General features: G+C 34.6%; 1 protein-coding gene across 1 annotated transcript; it reads left to right on the top strand.

The window, feature by feature from the left end:
• Nucleotides 1–435: 435 nt before the first annotated feature.
• On the top strand, nt 436–6,265 carry LOTGIDRAFT_108194 (hypothetical protein; the record flags this gene model as incomplete). Its single annotated transcript, XM_009066982.1, has 13 exons — nt 436–798; nt 1,174–1,239; nt 1,852–1,903; nt 2,719–2,786; nt 2,986–3,140; nt 3,480–3,620; nt 3,834–3,966; nt 4,146–4,234; nt 4,540–4,652; nt 4,934–5,001; nt 5,287–5,373; nt 5,553–5,721; nt 6,114–6,265. The coding sequence occupies 13 exons, from the start codon at nt 436–438 to the stop codon at nt 6,263–6,265; spliced, it is 1,656 nt and encodes a 551-aa protein (XP_009065230.1).
• Nucleotides 6,266–23,258: the final 16,993 nt, after the last annotated feature.

The following is a 23,258-nucleotide window of genomic DNA, read 5'->3' on the forward strand; positions in this document are numbered from 1 at the left end:
ACTTAAGTAAAACGTTTAGGGATTGTAAAGAGGTTTACTTAATTTTTTTATGTGTATCGTGGATAATGATACCATTATTTTGCCCCATTCCAATTTTCAATCAGACGTCGATGGTTCATAAAATTCCACTAAGACTACGTGACGCCACTAATCCAACAATATGCCTATATATCACAATATAAGGCCTTCGCGATTAGTGACATCATCAAACATTGAGTTTTAGTGGAATTGCAGGAACCACAGATGTCTGATTGAAAATTGGAATGGTGCCAAATGGTGCTATCAGTGTCCCCGATACACATAATTTTTTAGAAAACCTCTTTACGATCCCTTTAAATCACACTAATGTCAAAGAAAGTATAGGTTATAAGTACGGGCTCTGAGTACGTGTCAATAGATTGAGGAAGCAACAACTTTTCATTTTCTTCAGTTAAAATGAAAGATTACAGTATATTTACTGGAGAAAAGAGGACGTTTGGAATGGTAGATTATGTACTTTTGGGAATTTCTGTTCTGGTTTCAATGTGTATTGGACTGTATTTTGCCGTGAAGGATCGCAAAGCGAAAAATGCTGCTGGATATTTGATGGGTAATAGAAATTTACCAATGATACCCGTTGCAATGTCCTTGATGGTCACTCAACTGTCGGCAATTGGTATTTTGGGAGTTCCAGCTGAAATTTACAATTACAACACAGTCTATTGGTGGATTTGTGGTGGATATATTATTGGAATGATAGCATCAACATTTCTGTTCATGCCAGTTTTCTACAGGCTCAAGATTTTGAGCATTTATGAAGTAAGCATGATTTACTGTAATTATATAAGAAAAATACACCCGAACAATACACTTGTCACGAACAAACATTTTTAAAGTTTTCAAACGTCTGTTTTGTCATTTCGAGGCTATTGGGGATGGTAACTGAGTTCTATTGGAAATTTCTTTAATATACTTGGAATCCCCATCGTTTATAAGAAAATTGACACAGCATCATTTGCATTTCCAGTTGAAATGGAAGGTATTCTAGTGTAGAATGTCAGAAAAACTGGGTTAAAAAAATTATCGTCTCCTATGCCAATTTGTCTGTAAATCGAAATGATAACTAACGAATATTTAAAAAGTCATTTCCCCAAAGTTGAAACTTTTCAAATGACTTTGTTTTATTCTGAACAGTATCTGGAGATGAGGTTCAGCAAGAGTGTCCGGGTTATGGCGTCGTTGTCATTCATTTTATCATCGGTTCGTCTTTTTTATTCAAGTCTAATTTCGTTTTAGATCTTTACCAGTGTATTAATCTGCACTTTTAAAATGGGTTAATGCACGTTTAACGCAAGTTGAAAGATCATCGGTGATAAGTCACATTATTTTGTAAAGTGACATTATGTTTTGTATGTCGAACGAATTTTTTGCTCAATTTTACCAAACTATCAAACATTGATATAAAGAACAATGTGTCCCTTGACGTATCTAAAACTCTAAAATTTTACAAACAAAACGAATTAAAATTTACAAGAGCTCTCTAAGTTTGTTATGCTTTTGGAAGGTGTTACATAGCTACTTTATACGGATTTAAACGAAAAAATATAATATTTTAGAATATATTCTCAGGTATAATTTACGACGTTTTTTTTATGATAAAATTTTTGCCTTTGCCTCTTTAAGCAAGCGTCCCAATAAAACCAATGGCAGCGGTGTAGATCCGATTTGTTCTTCATTGATGTATAGGCTGAACTTAAAAATACATGTAGCTAGATTGCTTTGATTTATTAATTAGTTGTACCTTACTAACAACTACATATATTGTTTTTGTTTTACTACCTCAAATTTAATATTTCCATGTTTTGTTTTCAGTTAATTTACTGTGGAATTGTATTATACGCACCATCCATAGCATTAACTACAGGTAATGTAGCAGAATAAACTACCCTATGATAATTATGTTAATACATGTATTCAACTGCAATTCTTTACGGCAAATAACCACATTGTTAGGCAAATACTGTATTCTGTTAGGTTTAAGACCAAAATTTTGATAGACTATCAGAGATATTAAGTTGCAATCTGCACTGAAGGTACACACTCATCTGAAGACTGTGTGTCAAATTTCAAATACCTACCTTGCAAACTCTGTCTGCTACGGCATTTTTAGTTTCAGACTTTACCCCAAACCAAAATATAATAATGCGATTCTCTCTTGAAAATAATGAAATGAAACTTCAATGTCGATTTTCTTGAAAGTTTGAAAAAATTCCAATTTCTGTTTTCGACTGAAATAATGTCAATAGAAACAAAACATACATCTGGGGTCTGGCCAAGTTATGGCTATTTCAGTTTGGGGTGCGGTCGGCATTTAGCCTTTGCAATCTAGTTGCACAGGTTGGGAATTCTAGATAGTAACATTGCGGCTTAGTATTGTTTTGGAGCTACTGTTTACAAACTATCAGAGATGTAAAGTTGCAATTTGCACCTAAAGTACACACGCATCTGGAGTTGCTATGTTCCCAATTGAAAATAAGGGTGTAACTTCAAAGTCGATTTCCTCGAAATGTTAAGCTTTCATTAGAAACAAAAATTATACATCTTGGGTCAAAATTGGCCGAGTTGAGACTATTTTAGTTTGGGGGTGGGGTAAAATATCTTTAGGATAAAAATATTTTCATTGACAACTTTGGTGTTATATTAGTTGAAATTTCTAGATTGTCGAATGTTTTATTTCAGTTACTGGTGTAAATCTTTGGGGCTTAGTTTTAACCATTATAACTGTCGCTACTTTATATACTGCCCTTGTAAGTTGATATCTTAGACATAGTACTTATCTTTACTTTTTAAATATTGCTGTGAATACCCTTATATAGTTATAATGCTTACCTTAAAGGGGGGTTAGTCATAACGTATTTGTTTTACTATAGTTCGATTTCAGCTGTCCATACAACACACGACACTTCCTTTGGGAATAGCTCACTCCCAAATATTTATTTTCACAAGGGTGGTATGAAAGCTGTGATCTGGACTGACACTTTCCAAGCTGTAACAATAATAGCTGGTCTGTTGGCGATATTGATACAAGGAGCAACTGTTTCAGGAGGGTTTGCCGAGGCATGGAGAAAAGCAGAGGACCGTGGAAGAGTTTTGTATTACGAGTAAGTTATATGCAATTATCTATCTTATCTTGTACCATTCTCAAAGTTTTTTCTCATTCTACTATTCTTCATCGAATAAGTGTCTTCTATGCATCAGCGAAAACTGATAAAATTTCTAAGATACTCATAAGTAACCAAAGTCTTTGGGTAATGAGTTGTCATGGATATAAAGTACCATGGTGTTTAATACTAGCTATTTTGACACTCCGACGAACTTGACAAACAAAGTTACAAGGTGCTCTAGATCTATTGCTTCGCTATCGCCAATCGCCACAAGAATTTATTTAGTGTCGTGTCATCAAAGCAATCAATGTTTAAATTGAATTTATACTAATGTAGTTTCAACCCAGATCCAACCACAAGACATACTGTCTGGTGTCTAGTTATTGGTGGAGGTATTTACTGGACCTGTATGTTTGGTCTACACCAAGCCCAGATACAACGTGTAACAGCTTGTAAATCATTAGTTGTAGCTAAAAGGTAGGAGTAAAATTGATACAAACTAGAATTCGATTATGTAATTATCTAGGTATGTCCAGACGAGGGTCTTGAAAACTCTTTAAGAACTTTCCAGAAAAGTACACATATTTATTTTGATAGTTCAACAATTCTTAAAATTAATTGGCACTATTGCTAGGAATCGTGATAAATTCAGACCAGCAGTGTAAATGGTAGTGGTAAATTTTATTCCAGGTCATTAATTATAGCATACCTTGCATTTATTGCCATTGTATGTTTACAATGTATGATAGGAATTGTCATGTTCGCATTCTATAGTGATTGTTATCCGGTAGATTTTATGAATCTTGTGTCAAAGTCAGATCAGGTAAGTTACTAATTTTAATGATTAATGTTTTATGTTGCAGTAATCAGAATTAAATTTTCAATGAGAAATGAGCAATGCGTTTTCAATTACATGTACAAGTAATTTATATACTCTGTTTTCAGTACAGAATAAGGCATACATGGCTTTAAAAGCATGCATTTCATACAATATATTTCCAGATATTGCCGTTATTTGTAATGGATATTTTAGGAAAGATTAAAGGGGTACCAGGGTTGTTTATATCTTGTTTGGTCAGTGGAAGTTTAAGGTATTGTCAAAATACTTAACCTCATGATTGAAAATATATATAGAAAGGAAAGAAAAACATCATTTACGTATATGAGCAGAAATCAATTGACATAAGATTATATTTCAAATGATTTATGGTATATCGGCGACAGATGATTGAACATAAATTGATTCTATAATAGGTCATGCATCTTAATGAAGAGTGTGATAGTAATGATTGCAAGTCTGTAAGCGAATTTGATCAAACCTAATACCCATTTTCGATTCTTGTCAACTTAAAATCGGAAGATTTAAACTTTTAACGGCATTTCTTATTCCATTCAGTTCATTATCTTCATCAATGAATGCAGTACCAGCTATAATATATCAAGACTTTATAAAGCCAGTTTATCCTAATTTATCGGAGAAAAGATCTGTAATATTGGCAAAAGTAATAGGTAAATTATTTCTTTATTTTCTTGCCTTTCTTTTTTATTAATTCGTATATGTAACGGGCCGTGATCATTTTAATTCCTATATTGAAATACCTCTGCGAAGTACACTGAAGGATGTGACTCACCTTTATAAGGACATATAGAGCGTAGTTTTTACATAAATTTTCTCCATCTATTTGACAAATATTACCAGTACGAAATGTTTGTTGCTTATTTCCTCTTATGTGTTTGGTAAAAAAAAAAGGACATTCCGCGAACTCTTATGATGTAAATGTCTTTTTCAGTTTTGGTTTATGGGGTGTGTTGTTTTGCATTTGCTTATCTTGTATCTCAACTAGGCTCAGTCCTTCAGGTATACTATTTCAAAAAGCCTCAAGTATCTTAACAATCTAAAATTTAATCGTTCATTATCTTGATATCTTTTTTTTAATTGCATGATTTGTCAACTGAACATTAACAGTGTTTGTCGAATTCTATTAACGACTTTATTGGCTGAAGACAAGGCATTCTTGGTCACTTAAACCCCTACTTTGGTGTACTATAGCCAATTCAACAACAATCCCTTCTAAGATGCTGTGATTTACTGCATTTGTGTTGAGCATTCCACTGATACCGAAAATGTACTCCTCTATTGAAGGTTACCTACACTCTGCTGATTGTTACAATAGCTCCTATGTATGGTTTTTTCTATGTTGGAATGTTGTTTCCCTGGGTAAATAACAAGGTGAGTTAAGGGGTCTCGGGTCAAATGATGATTTACAGTATCGCATAGTCGATAACGTGCTCGACTAGCAACAGTGATCATCTGGATGGTCCCAAAGTCCCAAATCATGACAATCCAGTATAAACATTTTTAAAGCTCTAATGTGATTTTTCATAAATCCACTAAAGCTTTAATTTCAGGGAGCTATAGTAGGCTGTTTTGTAAGCTTTGCGTCTATCAGTTGGGTAGCAATTGGTTCTTACATAAACAAAGTAAAATCGCCAACATCGTCTATGAGTACTGCGGGTTGTAACTGGAATCTAACAGAATTTAACATGACGTCAACAGTTGCAGCTGTTAATACTTCTGGTATTGTGGATGATTCAATGAACTCCAGGTCAGTTAGTTTAGGAATATAGTCCAGAATTATTTGCTTTACCATGATAAAGCTCAACACCAGCTGTTTCCAGAATTATAATTCCATGCCGTGTTTTCCGGATATTTCAACAGAAACGTACCGTTTTGACTATAATCCACTTCCACGAATGGTATAGTCGATGACGCCATATCAAAAAGAAAATCTGCACTCGAGAATGTTAATAACATTCCGAAATTCATGATTGTCTGAACGTCTGATGTGGCCATAAGTGCACCAATTATTATTAGTCATTAAAAAAGTAAAGCTGCAATACATGCAATATGGGAACAATTTCAACCCATTCTTCAATTTTTATGTTTTTATTTCAGCAAAATTTATTTAGACCTCTATAATCTGTCTTATATGTGGTATGGACCTTTTACTATAGTTATACAAATAACAGTTAGTCTGCTTGTTAGTTTCTGTACAGGTCAGTACCGGGTGCCAGGTCAGCCATTAAACCGGGTGTCTGATGATGCCAAATGTTATTTGTAATTTCAGGTTCTGAAATCATGTTGGGCATCTTGTACAACAGTGTGTTTTATAGTTTAAAATACTTTTGACGCTGTTTCTGTATTTCATCCCATGACTAAAAAAGTAAATGAACTATCCAATAGTAGTCTGATATTCCCAGACTTAAACTTTTCCTTTTTGAAGCCGTAATAGTCAGTTTATAACTGCTGTGAAATGATGCTTCCATGATTATTTTTTTTAAAGGATACACCAAGCCATCAAATCTAAATCCACTGTTATTTTGTGATCTTTATGGAATTTTGTTCCCATGGCTTCCAAAGCCAGTTCTGAAGTTGTTAAGATTCGGTGTGTCCGATGGAGAGGTATTTTATTTATTTTTATTTAGCAGTCGAGTAGAGATATATTTGTTTACTATAGTCTCGAGATCAATGCAGTAAAATGCAATCGAATTGTGATCTGTGGGGCCCAGTGCTCCTTAATTAATGCTTAATTCTTGTGTATTACTATTACATTTACTAACCTTAATTTTACCCCCTGGCCTTGTCAGTCCAGTCATTCAGCCGTTATTCTCAAATGAAAGGAAAGGAACTGCTTTAAAGAAAGAATCCTTTGAAGTTCGGTAGAATATGAAGGTTTCTTCACTGCCTGTTACCACATTGATATTCTCTAAGAATAAATCTTGCGTGTATCAATTCCCACTTAATACCTAGATCTTTCTACTCCTATACCAGACATATTACATTTACATTTTCAGGATTTCGATAAAGATAAGAATAGAACTAACATGGGGCGTGAAACAGAGAATTTTCAATTAGTTGATAAAGCCCCAGTAACACATAAAGACAACTTTTTTAGGGATAAAGACAAACTATAGTTATTATACAAATTATAGGCAGTTTATTTGAAAAGACATGGAAGTGATTGTTATAATATTGCAAGTCCTTCGGCCTAAGGACAAATATAACATACAATTAATATTACATAGTCTGCCAGTGTAAGAAACTTGAAGATTCCGGTATATTATTGCAGTATTTATTTCAGCTTAATCATGTAATAAAACATAATATACCAATAGGCAGGTAACACATATTGTAGGAATACAGTTTTGCAGCACTGGCGTCGTCCGATTATTATTATGATTTAGTATTGTTTATTTCCTCATTTCAAGAACAATCGGTGGTGGTGCATATTATATAAATACATCCGAGACACTGTAAATTTGTATTCATTTTATTGTAGTCCGACGCCATAGTGTAATAATAGAGTTACGCACCTTTACCTATATATCATAGCGTGAAGGTCCGTCCTAATAGTGAGGAACCTTTTAGTGTTTAGATTTTTCCAATTTCATGGGAAGTAACATGTACCAAAATTATCACTTTATTTCAAATAAAGGTCAAAAAGAATATTTTACGGAAAATAAACTGTACTTCATCTTCCTTTTTATACTAAAATGTTCATTGCCAATTGCCAATCCAGATTCATTAGCCCAGAACCAGAAATAGACAAGCTTGTGTAATGATCTTCATTATGTTTCCCCGACCTTGACTGTAGCAGTGAAGACACAATCATATCTATATTACCGTGCCCAAATAGAAATCCAGGAAACCAAGAAATTTCTTCAGGGGTTATGCATGCTAAACATGTACTAAAGCTGCCTTGGTTTGGTAGGCTAGTTTATTATCAGATCATTAATCTCGAATGCATTTAGGGACCACTCTTTCTACAGTCTTCTCATGTTGGGGTGTCAACATGAACACAAGTTTCATACTTTGCTTATACAATGACATAACATTTGGGAAATGTTGGAGCTCTGGCCTGAAATTGACACAACAGGTCTCAACACTTAATCCCTGTATCGCTGAGCATTCGGGTTTCCTTGGATGATAACCAGCCACAATTGCCACTCCATACCATGTCATAAAGCTCTAACTAACAACAGCCAGTGGTTGTTTTATGTCGGTGTTAGCTTGGAACTAACACCAACCCACAACAGTCTCCAAATTACAGGGGACATAATTATATCGTATGTCCTGTGGGTCTTAGTTTCAGGTCTTATCGACACGATTTTTTGGACGTTTTGGCACTAATCTCCATGATTCTATTTGGAGGCTTCTATGAGTAACATATCAATCGTCGGATTGACTTGAGCTTAGTGTACCAACGAAAGCAAAAATGATTGGTATGGTAATTTCTAGTAGAAAATTGTATTCTGAGCATTTGGAATCCATGATCATCATCAGCTATCTGTTATTGTCGTCTGCGACGGAAGTTTTGAATCGCTGGAGCCCGCCTTAAAAAATCTGATCAGGTAGGGATTGTTTCAGGGTGGTCGAAAAAGATTTTTATTACATAAAATATTATATTATATATTATATATTTATTATGTATAATATACATGAATATATGTCTGGAAAGACATAAAGAGAGAGATTATCTGAATCGGTGGGCATGTCTAACAGTATTGATTTTACTCGTTTCCTTGTAAGCATCTTGGTTCATTTAAACGACTTTTCATAAACACAGTTAAATGTTCCCATAGAAAATTTTATGATTTATTGTTAAAGGTCACATTCCAATTTTTCTCAGACATGGAAATATATTGATTAGTTTCATGTAGTCATTAACTTTTCTTTCAATTTCTTCATGTTATTTCATTCTTTTTTCTCTTGAGAGAAATTTATTTGATTTAAATAAGTCTGAATTCTATTCCTATTTTGGTTTGGTACTGATAGACATGAGGATTGCCCATTCTTTGTTTAAGTTATTTCGATAGATAGCCAACGAGTGACATTTGGCTCAATATTCAACGGTGTTTCCATGTATTTACTGATAATGAGTTAGGAAACACAGCAATTCAAAGAATACCTCTTTGTTATCTTTTGAGCAATGTATTCCTTGAAATTAGATCAAACCATTGCTAATGAAACCCATCGCCATTTAGAACAAATGTCGTTTTAAAAGCAACACGATTAAGTGAAATCTAGAATCAGAAAAGAATTGAACTTTGTCCTGTGAATTATATTTATTCACCCTACCTTAAGTATCCCAGAATCACACAAAAACAGCTTGATTTTACATATTTACCTGATTTTCTCATTGTTATTTCATTATATTTATGAAAATCTGAAGAAAATGATTGGGATTTAAAATTACTTTAACTTTGATAAAATATTTGCTTTCCGCTATATTATTTTTGAGTATCCACTGTATAAGACAGCTATATGCTTATTTCCTTAGCAACTCTGGAATTGGTCACTGATATTTTTGATATCCCAATGACCGGTATGGCCGGTTGGGGAAAGATCATTTAACTAACCAGTAGTTGCTAATGGACCGTGGATTAGAAGCTAATGGCTACCTAATATTGTTATGTGATCATCACTCTAATTTCTTCTTTTAATTTAACCTAACCCATGCAACGTTGTTTCAAGTGCGATTAAGAAACGCGACATATTAGATAAGTAGTATTTTAAGATTCTGAGACTACAGTGCGGTCATTTCGATCAATAACAGTTTTCTGTATTCCGATGTCTAACATTAATTGACATAAAATCAGTTATTATATGATTTTAGAATCGGCTTATTCTAATCGAAATAAATGGTTGTTCCTAGTTAGTTTATTGAATTTCCATTGTTAATGATTGATATTTGAGCCATATAGCTATTGTATAATTAGACCTAGATATCTAGAACCTATTAATTGTCTGATATTGTATATCCCATAATATAGTCTTCTTAACAATTTCCCAGACTAAATATTGGCTGTAGACTCAAATCAGGGCTTTAGACCAGGAATCCGTAGCAAAATATTGATATATTCCATGTCTTTAACAAATGGAAACTTTTATCACTTTTAACACAAAGAGTGTGCGTCATTTCGGATAACGAAGATATTAATCGTCATAACTTGTACATAGAGGCTACTGTGCAAACACTGTGACGTTTCCAATTTCTAGCTGTCGAAAGATCTTTTGAGTGCCCATTCTACACCTCGCCCTTCATTACTTAACATAAAACTCCATTCATTTCATTTCATTATTTAACAAGCATGCCAACTTTCCAAGTGTTATAACAACCAATTAAAAGGTGCAATTCCTTTTATATATTCGCTGAAAAGGGTGATTTTGTAATGCTGAACGCACAAGTTTTAACCTTGCCATTTATTTTCTGATTATCAATGCATTCGAAATTTCATTAAATAGGTTGAAAACTGTAGTTACGACAATTTTCTGAAAAAAAATGAGAACTGGCATGATGTAGATAATATTGGGCCATACATGCACACAGATAGACAGCGTTTGATACAATACAAAATATCTATACCTTCCACAGGAATTGTGAACTACTTTTACATTAAACTCGTGGAAAACAAAACCCCCTTCTTGACGACTTATCAGTCTTAATTTTCCTTCAAGTTATAAATAAGAAAACGGATTAGATTCAAATCCATTTCAAGTAACCTTAAGCTTAGATAACCCCGTTAAAGCAAGGGATACTGAATAATGGTCGTGGATCAATTCCAAGAAACTTAGTAACCAATGCCCTGGGAATATAAGCATTAACAGACATATTCCTTTTCTATAAACTTCATAGAACTATTTAGAAAGAGACGGTGCTAATCGCATTTCGTTAACAAATTTCATTGTCAGTTTTTCAAGATAATTTGCCACCATAAATAAGAATGAAGAAGGGTTAATTCAATATTAACAATGATTTAAGATGTCTGGGTATTTATTCACTAGGTTTATAAGGATTACCTTCTTCAGACGAAACTAATGTACTGTTGATGAAGATTTTCTCATCAATTTAATATCTGGAACTAGGTTATTTTTCATGATGATGGGACATTCTACTCTATCACCATAATGTTTTTCCCTTCGGATGATATATGCATCTCTGAGTTTCGTATTCTTAAATTAATCATGATGGACTTCGAAAGAGATGGCTGGGGACATCAGAAGTTCGGGAATAGTGGTCATGAAAATATCTGAAATATTCTACATTTACTACAAATTTTTGAGATTCCGTTTACATGCACACAGCATAACATCGAAACAGTAAGCTGAATATAGCGTAATTCGTCATTTCTTTTACATAATGTCAATCCGCAGAATATTTCCCCGAGTAGGATAGATTGAACAGAATCATCATAATTCCAATAAAGTTGAGTTATTAGTTTTATTAATTTTTTATAGTTAATGTTTTTGTACTCTTTATTGACTTTTTTGTACTGATCATTATGCACTTGTAATGTGAAACAGAAATGTTCATGATCAGATATAATTTGTAACCGAGGTACGCTATCCCAAACCAGCTATACAAAGCTATCTGCTTGTTTGAAAAAAAAAACAATAGTGTTACATTTTATGTTGTGAATTATTTATAATCATATGATTCTATTTATTCATCTTAGGATAGGAGGGCGGCCATCTTATTTTGTCAACAGCAAAAAGAGTCCTTGCTATACTATTTGGAAACCTATAAGTTTCAGATGACAGTCATATTTGTATTCTTCCAGTATCAGATTATCAGTGTCGTCAAATGTCAAAAAATCATACGTAACAAGGTCTTTGGCCAAGCACAGCAACTTCGCTGTTAAACATTGTGATGGCAAATCCCAACAGCATTTGATATGGTGATGTTAAAGGATTAATTCATCCTAGGATTGGAGGACGACCTTCTTATTTTGTCTGATCATCTTTATACTATTTGGAAACGAAAGTTGCAGATGGCAGCCATATTTGTACTCTTCCGAAACGGTCAGTAACACATAACCAGTGTCGTCGTAACCCAAAACCTCCGGTTTACGGGAAGTCAAACATGGCGAAATCTTTGATCAAGCTCAAACATTTCTCTGTATAAGATGGCGGTGATAACTCTAAAAGTATTCGATATGGTGATATAAAAAGTAAACGTATTAATTGTTTATAAGGCTACTGATGATAAAAGATGAAAATAGTTGCAGTATCTATTTCCAGCTCAGTTTCTTAGCGATTTTCTGATATTTCTTGAGGAGGTTAATCATCTGGATAAAGTTTAAATTGATAAACTTTATTGGATTCATTGACAACCAATTAATCAAACTCGTGGAGCATCTTCTTATATTATTATTTTTTTAAGAATTTATTTTCTTCTAAAATAATATTTCTAAATATGTACTGAATAAATACACAAGCTATTCAAATCACTCGTTATCACTTTTCTTTTTTAGATAGTTAAGTCGTATTCTAGTCATTAATCTGTGAAAAACATGGGAATGAAATATTATATTTTGTCATATTTTCAATTACAAATGATTTTCCATCTGCCAATCTACCTATCAATCAGTATGAAATGATGAGCTTTCCCCCATGAAACCTTCTGAAGTGGATTAGTTAATCAAATTGAAAGTGATTCACCATCATTATTATGTAACTCTGACTTGTTTGACTAGAGGTTTTATATTTGTGGTATTTGATAACTTGTATGTCTTTTCTAATCAATCCTAGTCAGTAATAACGTTGTTCAATACCAATTTTCATCCTATTCGTGTCTGATTATAAGGTACAAATCAATGGACTAAACTACCGGGCAAAAGAGAGTTTTCACTTTAAAAATAGTTGTAAAAAACGCCTAAAAGCTGGTTCAGGTTTGAAACCTTGCAGAAAACATTCGCCCAATGACTTCAACCAAAACGGAGATTTTCGAACGCAGCTTTCAACATCCTGCATTGTTAAAAACGTGCAAAACGATTTTGAGACATTGGTCCAAATGCACGTGAATGATTGTGGTAAAAATACCGACTTACACAAGCACAACGAAACAGAGCGATCGTATGGCCAATATGGGGGCTATTCAACTGCTCCCAGACCACCATCAGCATATTACCAACAGACAGGACAGACTCAAGATCGGGAAGACCAAGATTGACTATACCGGCCGAGGACCGCTACATCCGGCTGATTCGCCTACGAACAGATGGGTGACGGCGACGTCAATTCATCAGCAGACGGACTGTCCTTCGACGACTTAGTACAGCTGGTTTACCGACCTCTTCGTGGAATGGTCCTGACCAGTCTACTCCGTCAACGCAGACTGCTATGAGCATGAACGTCGGTAGCAGCGACGTGACTGGGCGAGAGTGCTTTTTGACAGATGAAAGTCGGTTCTGTCTGTTCAGGAACGATGGCATAGTTCGAGTTTTTCGACGAAGAGGGGGTGGGGGCATTAGCGCCAAACTGCATTAGGTAAGTTCACTCGTATGGAGTTTGAGGTGTCATGGTATGGGGTGGCAATTGTGGCTGGTTATCATCCGAGGAAACCTGAATTATCAGCGATAAAGGGATTAAGTGTTGAGACCTGTTGTGGTACCCTTTCTTCAGCATCAGCCAAGCGAATTGGTGATTCTTCAGCAAGACAATGCAAGGCCTCACACCGCCCGAATTGTTCAAGACTACCTGAACAACAATAACGTCAAGGTATTGCCCTGGCCACCATGGGAACAGGATCCCCGTTATTCGCCGACTAACCACGTCAATGCGAAGGCGTGTTATGGCGTGCATGGGCGCCCAAGGCGCATTCGCATTCGCTATTGATGACAGGTTACCTGATTATTGTTTACTTTTTACTTATTTAGATTTCTGAATCAGGATCCTGTTCTTCAGATATATAATTCCGTTTCCGGCGATGTTTATAGTCGTTAAAGAGAAGATCGTGGTTGCTCCAGTATCTAGGCCTATCAAGTCTATTTTTGAATGTGTTAAATGTTGGTGCTGTCACTATTGATTCAGGTAGACTATTCCATATTTTGGATGTTCTTAACACAAAGACGTTTTTTCGTAGTTGTGACTCTTTTACATTTTTAAATAAACTCTGATTTGTGTAATTTTGTATTTGGACCCTTTGACTCTTACTGTTTGTAGGCTATATTGCGGAGAATGAAATATCGGCTTTACAATAGATCAAGGAAAATGATTTACATTTATAAAAAAAAATCACAACAAATCTCCCACAGCCCTTCGTTTTGTTTTTTGCTAAAGTAGAGTCCGCGAAAACGTCCTTTTTTTTGGTAGTTTAGTACTGTTTGTGTAAGTATTAGATAACAAGTTTCTATTATTCCATCAATCAAGCTAGACAGTGTTGAAAACTGTTCATTATCTACATTCGTCTAATTTCAGTAGTATTCGATAACAAAGTAGTGCTCTTCTACCATCCCATTAAATTGTAATTTCCAGACAATCAGATATAGATTTTATAACTCGTACTCGGACCAGTCCTGATCAAAGCTCAATTTGATAAACTTTCACATTTTCAAATGTGTAATATGAAAATACTCCTTTGTAAAATGACAATATAAATTAGTCCAAAAGAAACATTCATGAAATAAATGATATTTAAACCCTGACGGAATGTAAACAACACCGGATAAGACGACTATTTCTGCAGCAATAAATATGCGAATTTTATTCAGTTCGCGGTTATTGGATATTCATGTGAAATTAAACAATCTGAAACATGAAAAAATGTTCACTTAACCATATATGGTTATATAAGCTATAGCTTTTAAAATATATTCAATAAGACAAAAATAACCTATTTAATTCTTGTTAAGAATTTCGGATGAATAAAATGTAATAATGGAACGTGGGCATTAGATAGACCTTTTTTTTATTTTGATAGTTTATTTATCTGTAAGGTTAATATTGTAAATAATAAATATAAATCACAATATTTATTGTTTAATTAAAATGGCCCCAAAAAAAAAACTTCTTTGTACCATTATATACATATATGTAAGTAACCACCGGTTGATTTCCCGTATAGAAAGAAGGATAGAGTGATTGGGTATCGTTTCAATTTCCCCTATCATTCTTCCCTGTGATTTTTCTAGCTAGCATGAGAATTACTTGTGGTGGCTATAAAATTTATGAGTTTATACTACAGTAATAATTTCAATACAAAATTTGTAATTTTGTTATCCGAACATTATCGAGTTGAATAGATGTCTGTTATAGGAAAGTATAATTTCGTTCTGTTTGTTTAAGAAACCAAATGTGAATGACAACCGTCTGAGTATCACAGAATCTGAAGAATTCAAAGTTGTCAAAACTTCAATTCATAGTTCAATTTTGTTTGTGTAAGAAATTAGTTTAAAATTCCAACAGCACTGCCTCTTAGTGATTTCATTTCATTTCACGCAGCCCTAGTTTATGAAAGTTTATTTAAAAAACAAAACAAAGTGACACTTTCTACGTTTCCATGATTGTACTTTGTTTAAATCGGCCTGTTCCAAACTTTTGTTTGGCTCGCTATCACTTTTTCAATTCAGTTCAGGCCTTGGAGTATAGATAATCTATACTCCTTAGTTCAGACGGCTCCACCGTCATAAGACCGTCTTTATCCCACCACCCGACAGTATGTCTTTTACAATCACGATATTATTATTCATAATTAAGGTAATTTGCATGAAGACCAGGGACTATTATAAAATTGAAGAACTCTGATTATATTAACGAAATGATTAAATTGTCCATAATTCACTATGCCAAACATTTTTAACAATAATTTAAAGTGTACTAGACTGGATATGCCAACTTTGCGGATGATAATTTATGTAAACAGCTTAGATATAGAACTTTTTTGGAACATATTATGTTGGCTCCAATCTTTTTCCGACTTGTGTTTTCGTTGAACAGATAAGACACACGTATTGGTGTGATTTTTCTACATTGCAAAAAAAATAATTCGTGTTGCCTATAAAGTTATGACGCAAATGACACTTGTCTTGTTGCCAGTATCGACCACAATCTCTCTATACTGTCACCAAGTATCATCAAGTGATTCCAAGTGGAAGAATCATTTACATGGTAAGTGAATAGAATTACTAACAAAATTGATTGAATTTATTCCACCCAGTTTTTCCAAGGATACTTCATTGTTTCTAGTGAAAACAACTCGTATATTGATTTCTAATAGTTTAGTTTAGAATAAAATTATCCCGCTGTTTTCTATATCACAAATTGTCTTTCAAAGAATATTTGACAACTTGTATATTGAGTTATTACTTTTTATTTACATAAGAGTTAGGGACTATCACACTAAACATTTTTGATTACCCGGTAAGAAAAATTCTGATTCCAAGAGTCGGCTCGGTGTCGGCTTTCACCTCTATAATACTTAATCACTATGCGACTCCTCCCATTTTGGAAAAAATATAACTTTTATTTCAAGTGGAATTATGCAAAACAGAAAGAAAGCACGTATTGGAATGGTATGCCACTGATTTGAAAAAGGTACACTTTCAGCAATGCGCTTTGATTGGTTTGTCTAAATAATGAAAAAAGTCACGCCGAAGTCTGCGTTTAATACCTTTGCAGATCAATTTTTAAGGTAAAACAAAAAACACTTCTAAATGTCGTTCAAATCTTAATTTTTAAGGTTATACAGAAAATGAACGCTACCCATGTCCATTGTAATCAGCTCTTACAACTATAACAGATCAAATTATTTACAGGTTAATAAACGTATAATAGTAATTATTTCTTTAATGTCACATTTATTCTGGATCAGGTCTTAGCTATAGAGAATACTAATTATTTCCAGACCAATTTAGTTAGAGGATATACGATGTTTCTTACTTCATTAGATCACCGATATTGACAAGTCTTACCTAATTAAGATCGATTTACAAATTTGTATTCATCATTGACAGTAACTTGAATATTGCTGGCTATATTAATACATATCTTTGTTATTTCCCATCAGAATTACTTGAAATCTAATTTCCCACTCTGTGTCATAATGTTGTTGCTGATTTGTTTGATCTGCCGAGGCAAATGTCATTGATCCTTTTAGGATATAGGGTAATACCGTCACGTATATTTTCGGAATGTCATCCGCAAGTGTTTCCAGACGTTTCCATCTTTTTTATTCAGATTTTTTTCAAGGGTCAGAGATTCAAATTGTGGAAATTGTAAAAAAAAATCAAACGAAATCTGAATTAAATTTAAACGGTCTGTAAGACAGACTAGATATCACAATGTTTCTTGTTGAAATATACTAAACTTGACCTTAGTCATTCTGTTCAATACCTTAGAGGACTAAATGGAACACGATCAAGTTCTCTTATTGAACAGCTGTTCTTTCGAGGAAGAAACAGAGTTTTAAAGGAACAACAACTAAAATCTATGGTATCTATGGTAGATGTAACTGATACTTTTTGCTGAGTGAGTCTACGAGCACCTTTCTTACTTTATCTGACACATCTTAATCTTTGGAATTTAGAGAATAAGTTTGAAACTAACTAGAATAGGGTGAGTTCTAATTGTTGTGCCAGACATGATAATTACGCTTGGTGTAATAATTGTATTCTAGGGAACAAGTTCATTCAACTGTTGCTAAAGGATTAACTGAATATATGTTATCAGAATCGAGCTGTAAAGAACCATACCGCCATAAACACACATTATGTTAGCAAACAAGTTGTAAAGATATACAATATTTATTAGCATAATTCAGCATTATAATGTAACTAACTAGTTTATACATCATGAATATTTTTCCATTTGTTCAACTGATGAAGACACGTTTAAATTATGTCGAAACGTTATGTGCTTAATGATATTAAATAGTTTTTATAATTGAGGAAAATCACTTTCACAAATTACCTTCATAGACAGAAATATATAATATTGGACACAGTCATGAATAATAATTATGTTATAGATTGTTTTCTGGCTGTTGGGTCATTTCAAGATTTTAAAGACGAAGTTGGTTTTATTGAATCTGATCAATCGCTTAATATATACTGAATAGATAAAGAAACGCCGCATTTTTAGATTATTTGGACAATGTCGTGCACGATCAAAATTGTTATTTTTCTTTATAGATATGATTTTTAGACTTTGAAAAGCCCAGTTTACAACATTCATCTAATAATGACGGTTGCGTTCGATTTCGGAGCTTGGAAACTGTCGGATGTCCGTGGGAGCAAGTTGTAAGTGATGCAGAAAATGTACCAGAGTTCTGTATAAAAAACAAACTGACGCCTTCTGAGAATTGAGTTGCTGTGAAGACGGAGAGCTCATGGCACGTCTTACCATCCAACAACATGAACAAGCCACGATTAAATGCTGGACAACGTGATCAAGACATTGTCAATGCATTTAATTGTAGTGTACGAACCTTGAGACTTCGGATTCGTTACAACACCACCAACATCTGCATGACAGATTCACCACAGCGGCACAGACAACTCGTCAGACCATTGTCCACCATCAGCAACCCATCAGTACTGATACTGAAATCGGCTCGCCTCCCTAAACCTGTCTTGTTGCGGTCCATACAGGGGTCCGGTGCTCACTCCCCATCATCGTCAGCAACGTCCTGCGTGGGCCACCCAACGACAACATCAGCAGTGGAGGATCCACGTGTTCTCAGATGAGAGTCGGTACTGCATTTCCACCGTATATGGCAGAGTACGAGTGTGGCGAAGATGAGGTGAACGTTTAACAGAACAGTGTCTGGCTGAAAAAGACCCGTGGGAGGACCAAGCATTATGGTATGGGGTGCAATCGGCATCAGTCAGAAACTTGGACCTATTGTCTTCCAGAATATCGGCTCAGACAGAGGTCATGGAGCCACAGCCTCCCGTTACATCGGCCAGGTTCTCCGACCCTACGTTGTACGGCATTTTGCAAGACGCCGAAACCATACCTTCCAACATGACAACGGCCGTCCACACACTTCCATAGCCACCAGAACCTTCCTCCAACAGCATAACATCAGAGTAATGACATGGCCCTCACTCAGCTCAGATACTTGTGGGATGACATCCAAAGACGTCTAAACCGCTTCCAAGAAATGCAGCAGAACTCTGTCCAGCTTTCCTGTCTGGGCGAAGATTCCAATGGTGTCTGTAAATCGTTTGTGCCAATCCATGTACAGAAGATGCCGGGCCGTTATCAACACACAAGATGGACACACCAGATACTGACTAACAGCCTCCGTTTGTAAAGATCACGTGATCAGAACCTTGATAGCAATAACTTGAAAGACACACAAACAATCCTTTGTGAGAAATGTGGTTTTCTGACAATTATCTATTGTTATATTGAAAGTCGAATAAACAATTCACTGTTTTCTGTGCTTTGCGACGTTTCTTTATCTGTTCGGTAAAGTTGACTGCTAACACTCACGACACACAATTTTTAGGCCTATATACTATCATTTGTTTATGTTTTACTTTGGTCCACGATCTAAGCTGTCGGCTACAGCAGTGATGGTGTGCTTCGAATATCCGGTCAGCCTAAGCCTCCTTTTTACTGAACTATCATTTGGCCGACTACTGATCGTTCGCTCTGCTAGAATATCTAGGTAATAAAAATAAAATAACTATTAAATATTAATTTCTCAGCTAGCTAGTGGACACAAACTGGTCCAGTTCCGATCAAATCCTGTAGACAAGTGGAAAAATCAATGACGGTAAATAATAAATAATAGACTTTTTGTACTAATGTATTTGGATTATTTGTCAGTTGATCTCATTTAAGCGATGTACTAAACAAGGCGTTTGTCATCGGAAAAAACACAATTATAGGCTAAAGCAGTGTTTTCAAACCAGTGGAATAGGGTGTTTTAGTATCATTGCCTATAGTTGACTGTTTATAGTGTCCTTAGACGCCGAACCACCGGTTACATGTCTTTCAGTAAGATCTTGGACAATTTTTCTGGGAAAATTTAGAGCATATAGTCTATTATGTCATTTGTGATTTTCAATACCATGAACAAGGTTCTATGACAAAATATGCCCCGTATGTGGGACTTACATGAGAAAACGCAATAAGCCATAGCATATCGAAAGATAGTCCTGCAAGTCTGAAGAAGGGTATCAAAATTCAACTTAAGCGGATTTACTTGCCCCAGCAGCTTTGAACTAATACTCAGAGTGTTCCACTAAAGTACTGACGGGAAGGGAAATCCCTTCAGTATCATCTGAATGGCTGCATCAATGGAAATGACCAATAATAGGAGGAAGGCGGGACATATTCTCAGTACATCAAGCGAGTCCTGGCAATTGCTTCATTCTGCTATTGATGTGATGACAAGACAAGCTCACTGGATCCATCGCCAGGAGCTATCAGACGAAATAAGGGAAGGAAAGGGAGAAACGAAGCTAGCCAGTATTTGTGAAAGTCAACGGTTGGAGCAAAGAGAATTGTATTTGTACTGTGTTCCTGTATAGTGATTCAGCCATACATACATGCCTCAATTTGATGATCTAAAAATATCTCATATGGCAAGAAAGGATTAATCGTGAACTTGCACCGTTTGAAAGAGCCAATATAGTGAATAATGCAGGGTCAGATGATCCACCTAACTGGACTGACAATCTTGCAGAGAGAAAACTGATGACTTCTTTAAAACTGCTACGGAACACTTTTTCACTGTCCTTTGGCCTTCATGCCTGTTGATCCAAAAGAACTGACTTAAATGAGACGTGCCTATAGAAAAAAAAACAGCACATAGAATAACTAATGGTGTGGCAGAACAAGGCGTGGCTCTTATGACAAGGTTCTAGTCTTCGTTGGACAGAGACGAAGAACAGTTGATTACACAGGTGGTCGAGCGACATCTTGAAAATTTGATTGATCCTTGAACAATGTTTTTGTGGTTATAGTTTGTGGTCAATGTTTATATAAACAGATATAAATATTATCATGTATGTCCTACAATTGCATTTTTAATCGGTTCAGGGGAATTTCGACTCTCTTGAGCAAGACATAAATGTACAGATGATTTTTAAGAAATTATCAGGATGTTTTTACTCCGCAATTGTCACAGTTATAAATTCCGAAATGAAAATTTTAAACACTGTACCGAGGAATTTAGTTCATCAAAAGGTATATGCGAGCTACAGATTCAGTAGCTTCTGGAGGGATTTTTAAAAAGAATGTTATATAATAAATAACTTTTCAAAAATTTGCAAAAATGTAATTTCACTGAGCCTATAGGTTCTCATCTGAATTCTCTCGGACCAGATATTCAAATTTGAACCAACATCATCTTTTTCTAACTTTATCATTTGATATCTGATGATATATCAAAATGATAAAACCACGCGAGTATATCACTTGAAATGATCCTAACAATATGGGAACATTGGAGAAAAAAGTCTCTATTCTTAAAGAGTGTATTCTTATTTTTCCCACAATAAGCATTATTCACATCAAGTCGTCTGAAATAGAAAGTAAGGAATAACTCTGATAATTAACTGTATTTTATATAACTCTAGAGAATAACAATTACACTATGATAATTGGTTTACATCTTAAATGGGTCATTCAGAACTGACACATTTCAAATTCTTGCCTTTAAAACTCTGCCTGTTACGGCACTTTTAGTTTCAAATTTTTTCCAAACCAAAATACATGCATTTTCCACTTGGAAATTCGGATGAAATTTCAAAGTCTATTTTCTCGAAAGTTTGAAAAAACTAGTTTTCAAAGGTTTTCATAATATTTCAGTGTTATTAAATTTACATGTACCATTATCATCTGTTTGAGGTTCAAAGACCTTTAAGATTCGGCATCCAGTTTTTCAGAGAGTCGTTTTACTATTTTTAACGAACTGCAAAATTTATACTTGTTTTGTTTTCAGACCCACCTGATAGCATCCAGTTTTATAGTCGAATACAAGAAAAAATTTGCGTTACTACAAAAAATAAGCGAAATGTGGTCACAATATTCAGGCCCATAGCCTAATTAACAGACCGTGTATTAATAAGTATCGAATCAATGCGAATACTCTTTCATATATAACATTTAAAATGGCCAAGAGATGGAAAGCCAGTACCACAAATTGGTAGGTATGAAAGCAGACCGTCATCTTAACAAAAATTAATTAAATGATTCAGGTTGGAAAAGCATGGTAGAGCTGCAGCTAAGAGATATTAGCTAGTGTCTAAAGAAAAACAATACATTATAAACATCGGAACATCATAAAAGGTAATTGCTAATCTGAACAACCAGTTTACATCTTGTTGGTTTAATATTGCGTATTTTGAACCTTTGTTTAAGTTCTATATGGGCTAGGATGGATCAGTGTTTCCCAAACTCACTCGAATATGCCCAATTTTAAACCCATCATTTTTGTCCATCTGTTATAGTAGATTACACCCCGTTTTCTACGTTTTAATATGGTGTATAAGGGTATCTAAATTGTCTTTTGTTTAGAAACATCGTAAAATCAGGGCAGAATAAAATCTAATAAAACTATAACTATTATCCTGAATGTGTAATGAAACCATGAACCATAGTAACATATCCTATCCCTTCACATGGACTAGAAGATATAAAATGATTATATGTATTATTTATAGCCAACAAAACAGAACATGATTCCCAGTAGATCCTGTGATGCATACAAGTCAATTTAACGATTACTAGTATACATGGCTGCGAGTCCATATAGTCTGAATTGTTTTTCTCCAAGTATTGAACGGTTTCATCAGATATAACTATTTCCACGTCAACTTGAGGCATTTGTGTCATATAGTATATTCCACAAGTCGTTTACAATTTTTGTGTGTAAATTTTGAAATACAGAACTTCCTTTGGATTTTAACTGTCCTAACTCATCTCAATACAATATATTTTCAAAAAGGTAAGCCTGTTATTTGTTCATTCATGATACTGGTTATTTGTTAACGTCGTTTAGAATACACTTTTGGTTACACCTTAAACATGGTGTTATTTTCAGAAACACGCCAACAAGTGCACGATTTTATGCTGTTGGATAGTGTATACCTAAAGTTGTAGGTAGAGAACAAGTGAACACTAAGAAGACATAGTTTATCAGCAACACCCTGTAAAATAATGCCATTGAAAAATAACATTACAAGCGGAATTCCCGTTTTGTCATTATGCAATGGCATTATAAATGTCTGCATATTTGAACCAGGTAACAACCCAGATTGACCACGTGACTTTATTACCTCACGTAAGTCATCTGGAAACCACACCTTATCATATTT

This window comes from Lottia gigantea (assembly GCF_000327385.1).
Source record: "Lottia gigantea unplaced genomic scaffold LOTGIsca_8, whole genome shotgun sequence".
Lineage (NCBI taxonomy): Eukaryota > Metazoa > Mollusca > Gastropoda > Lottiidae > Lottia > Lottia gigantea.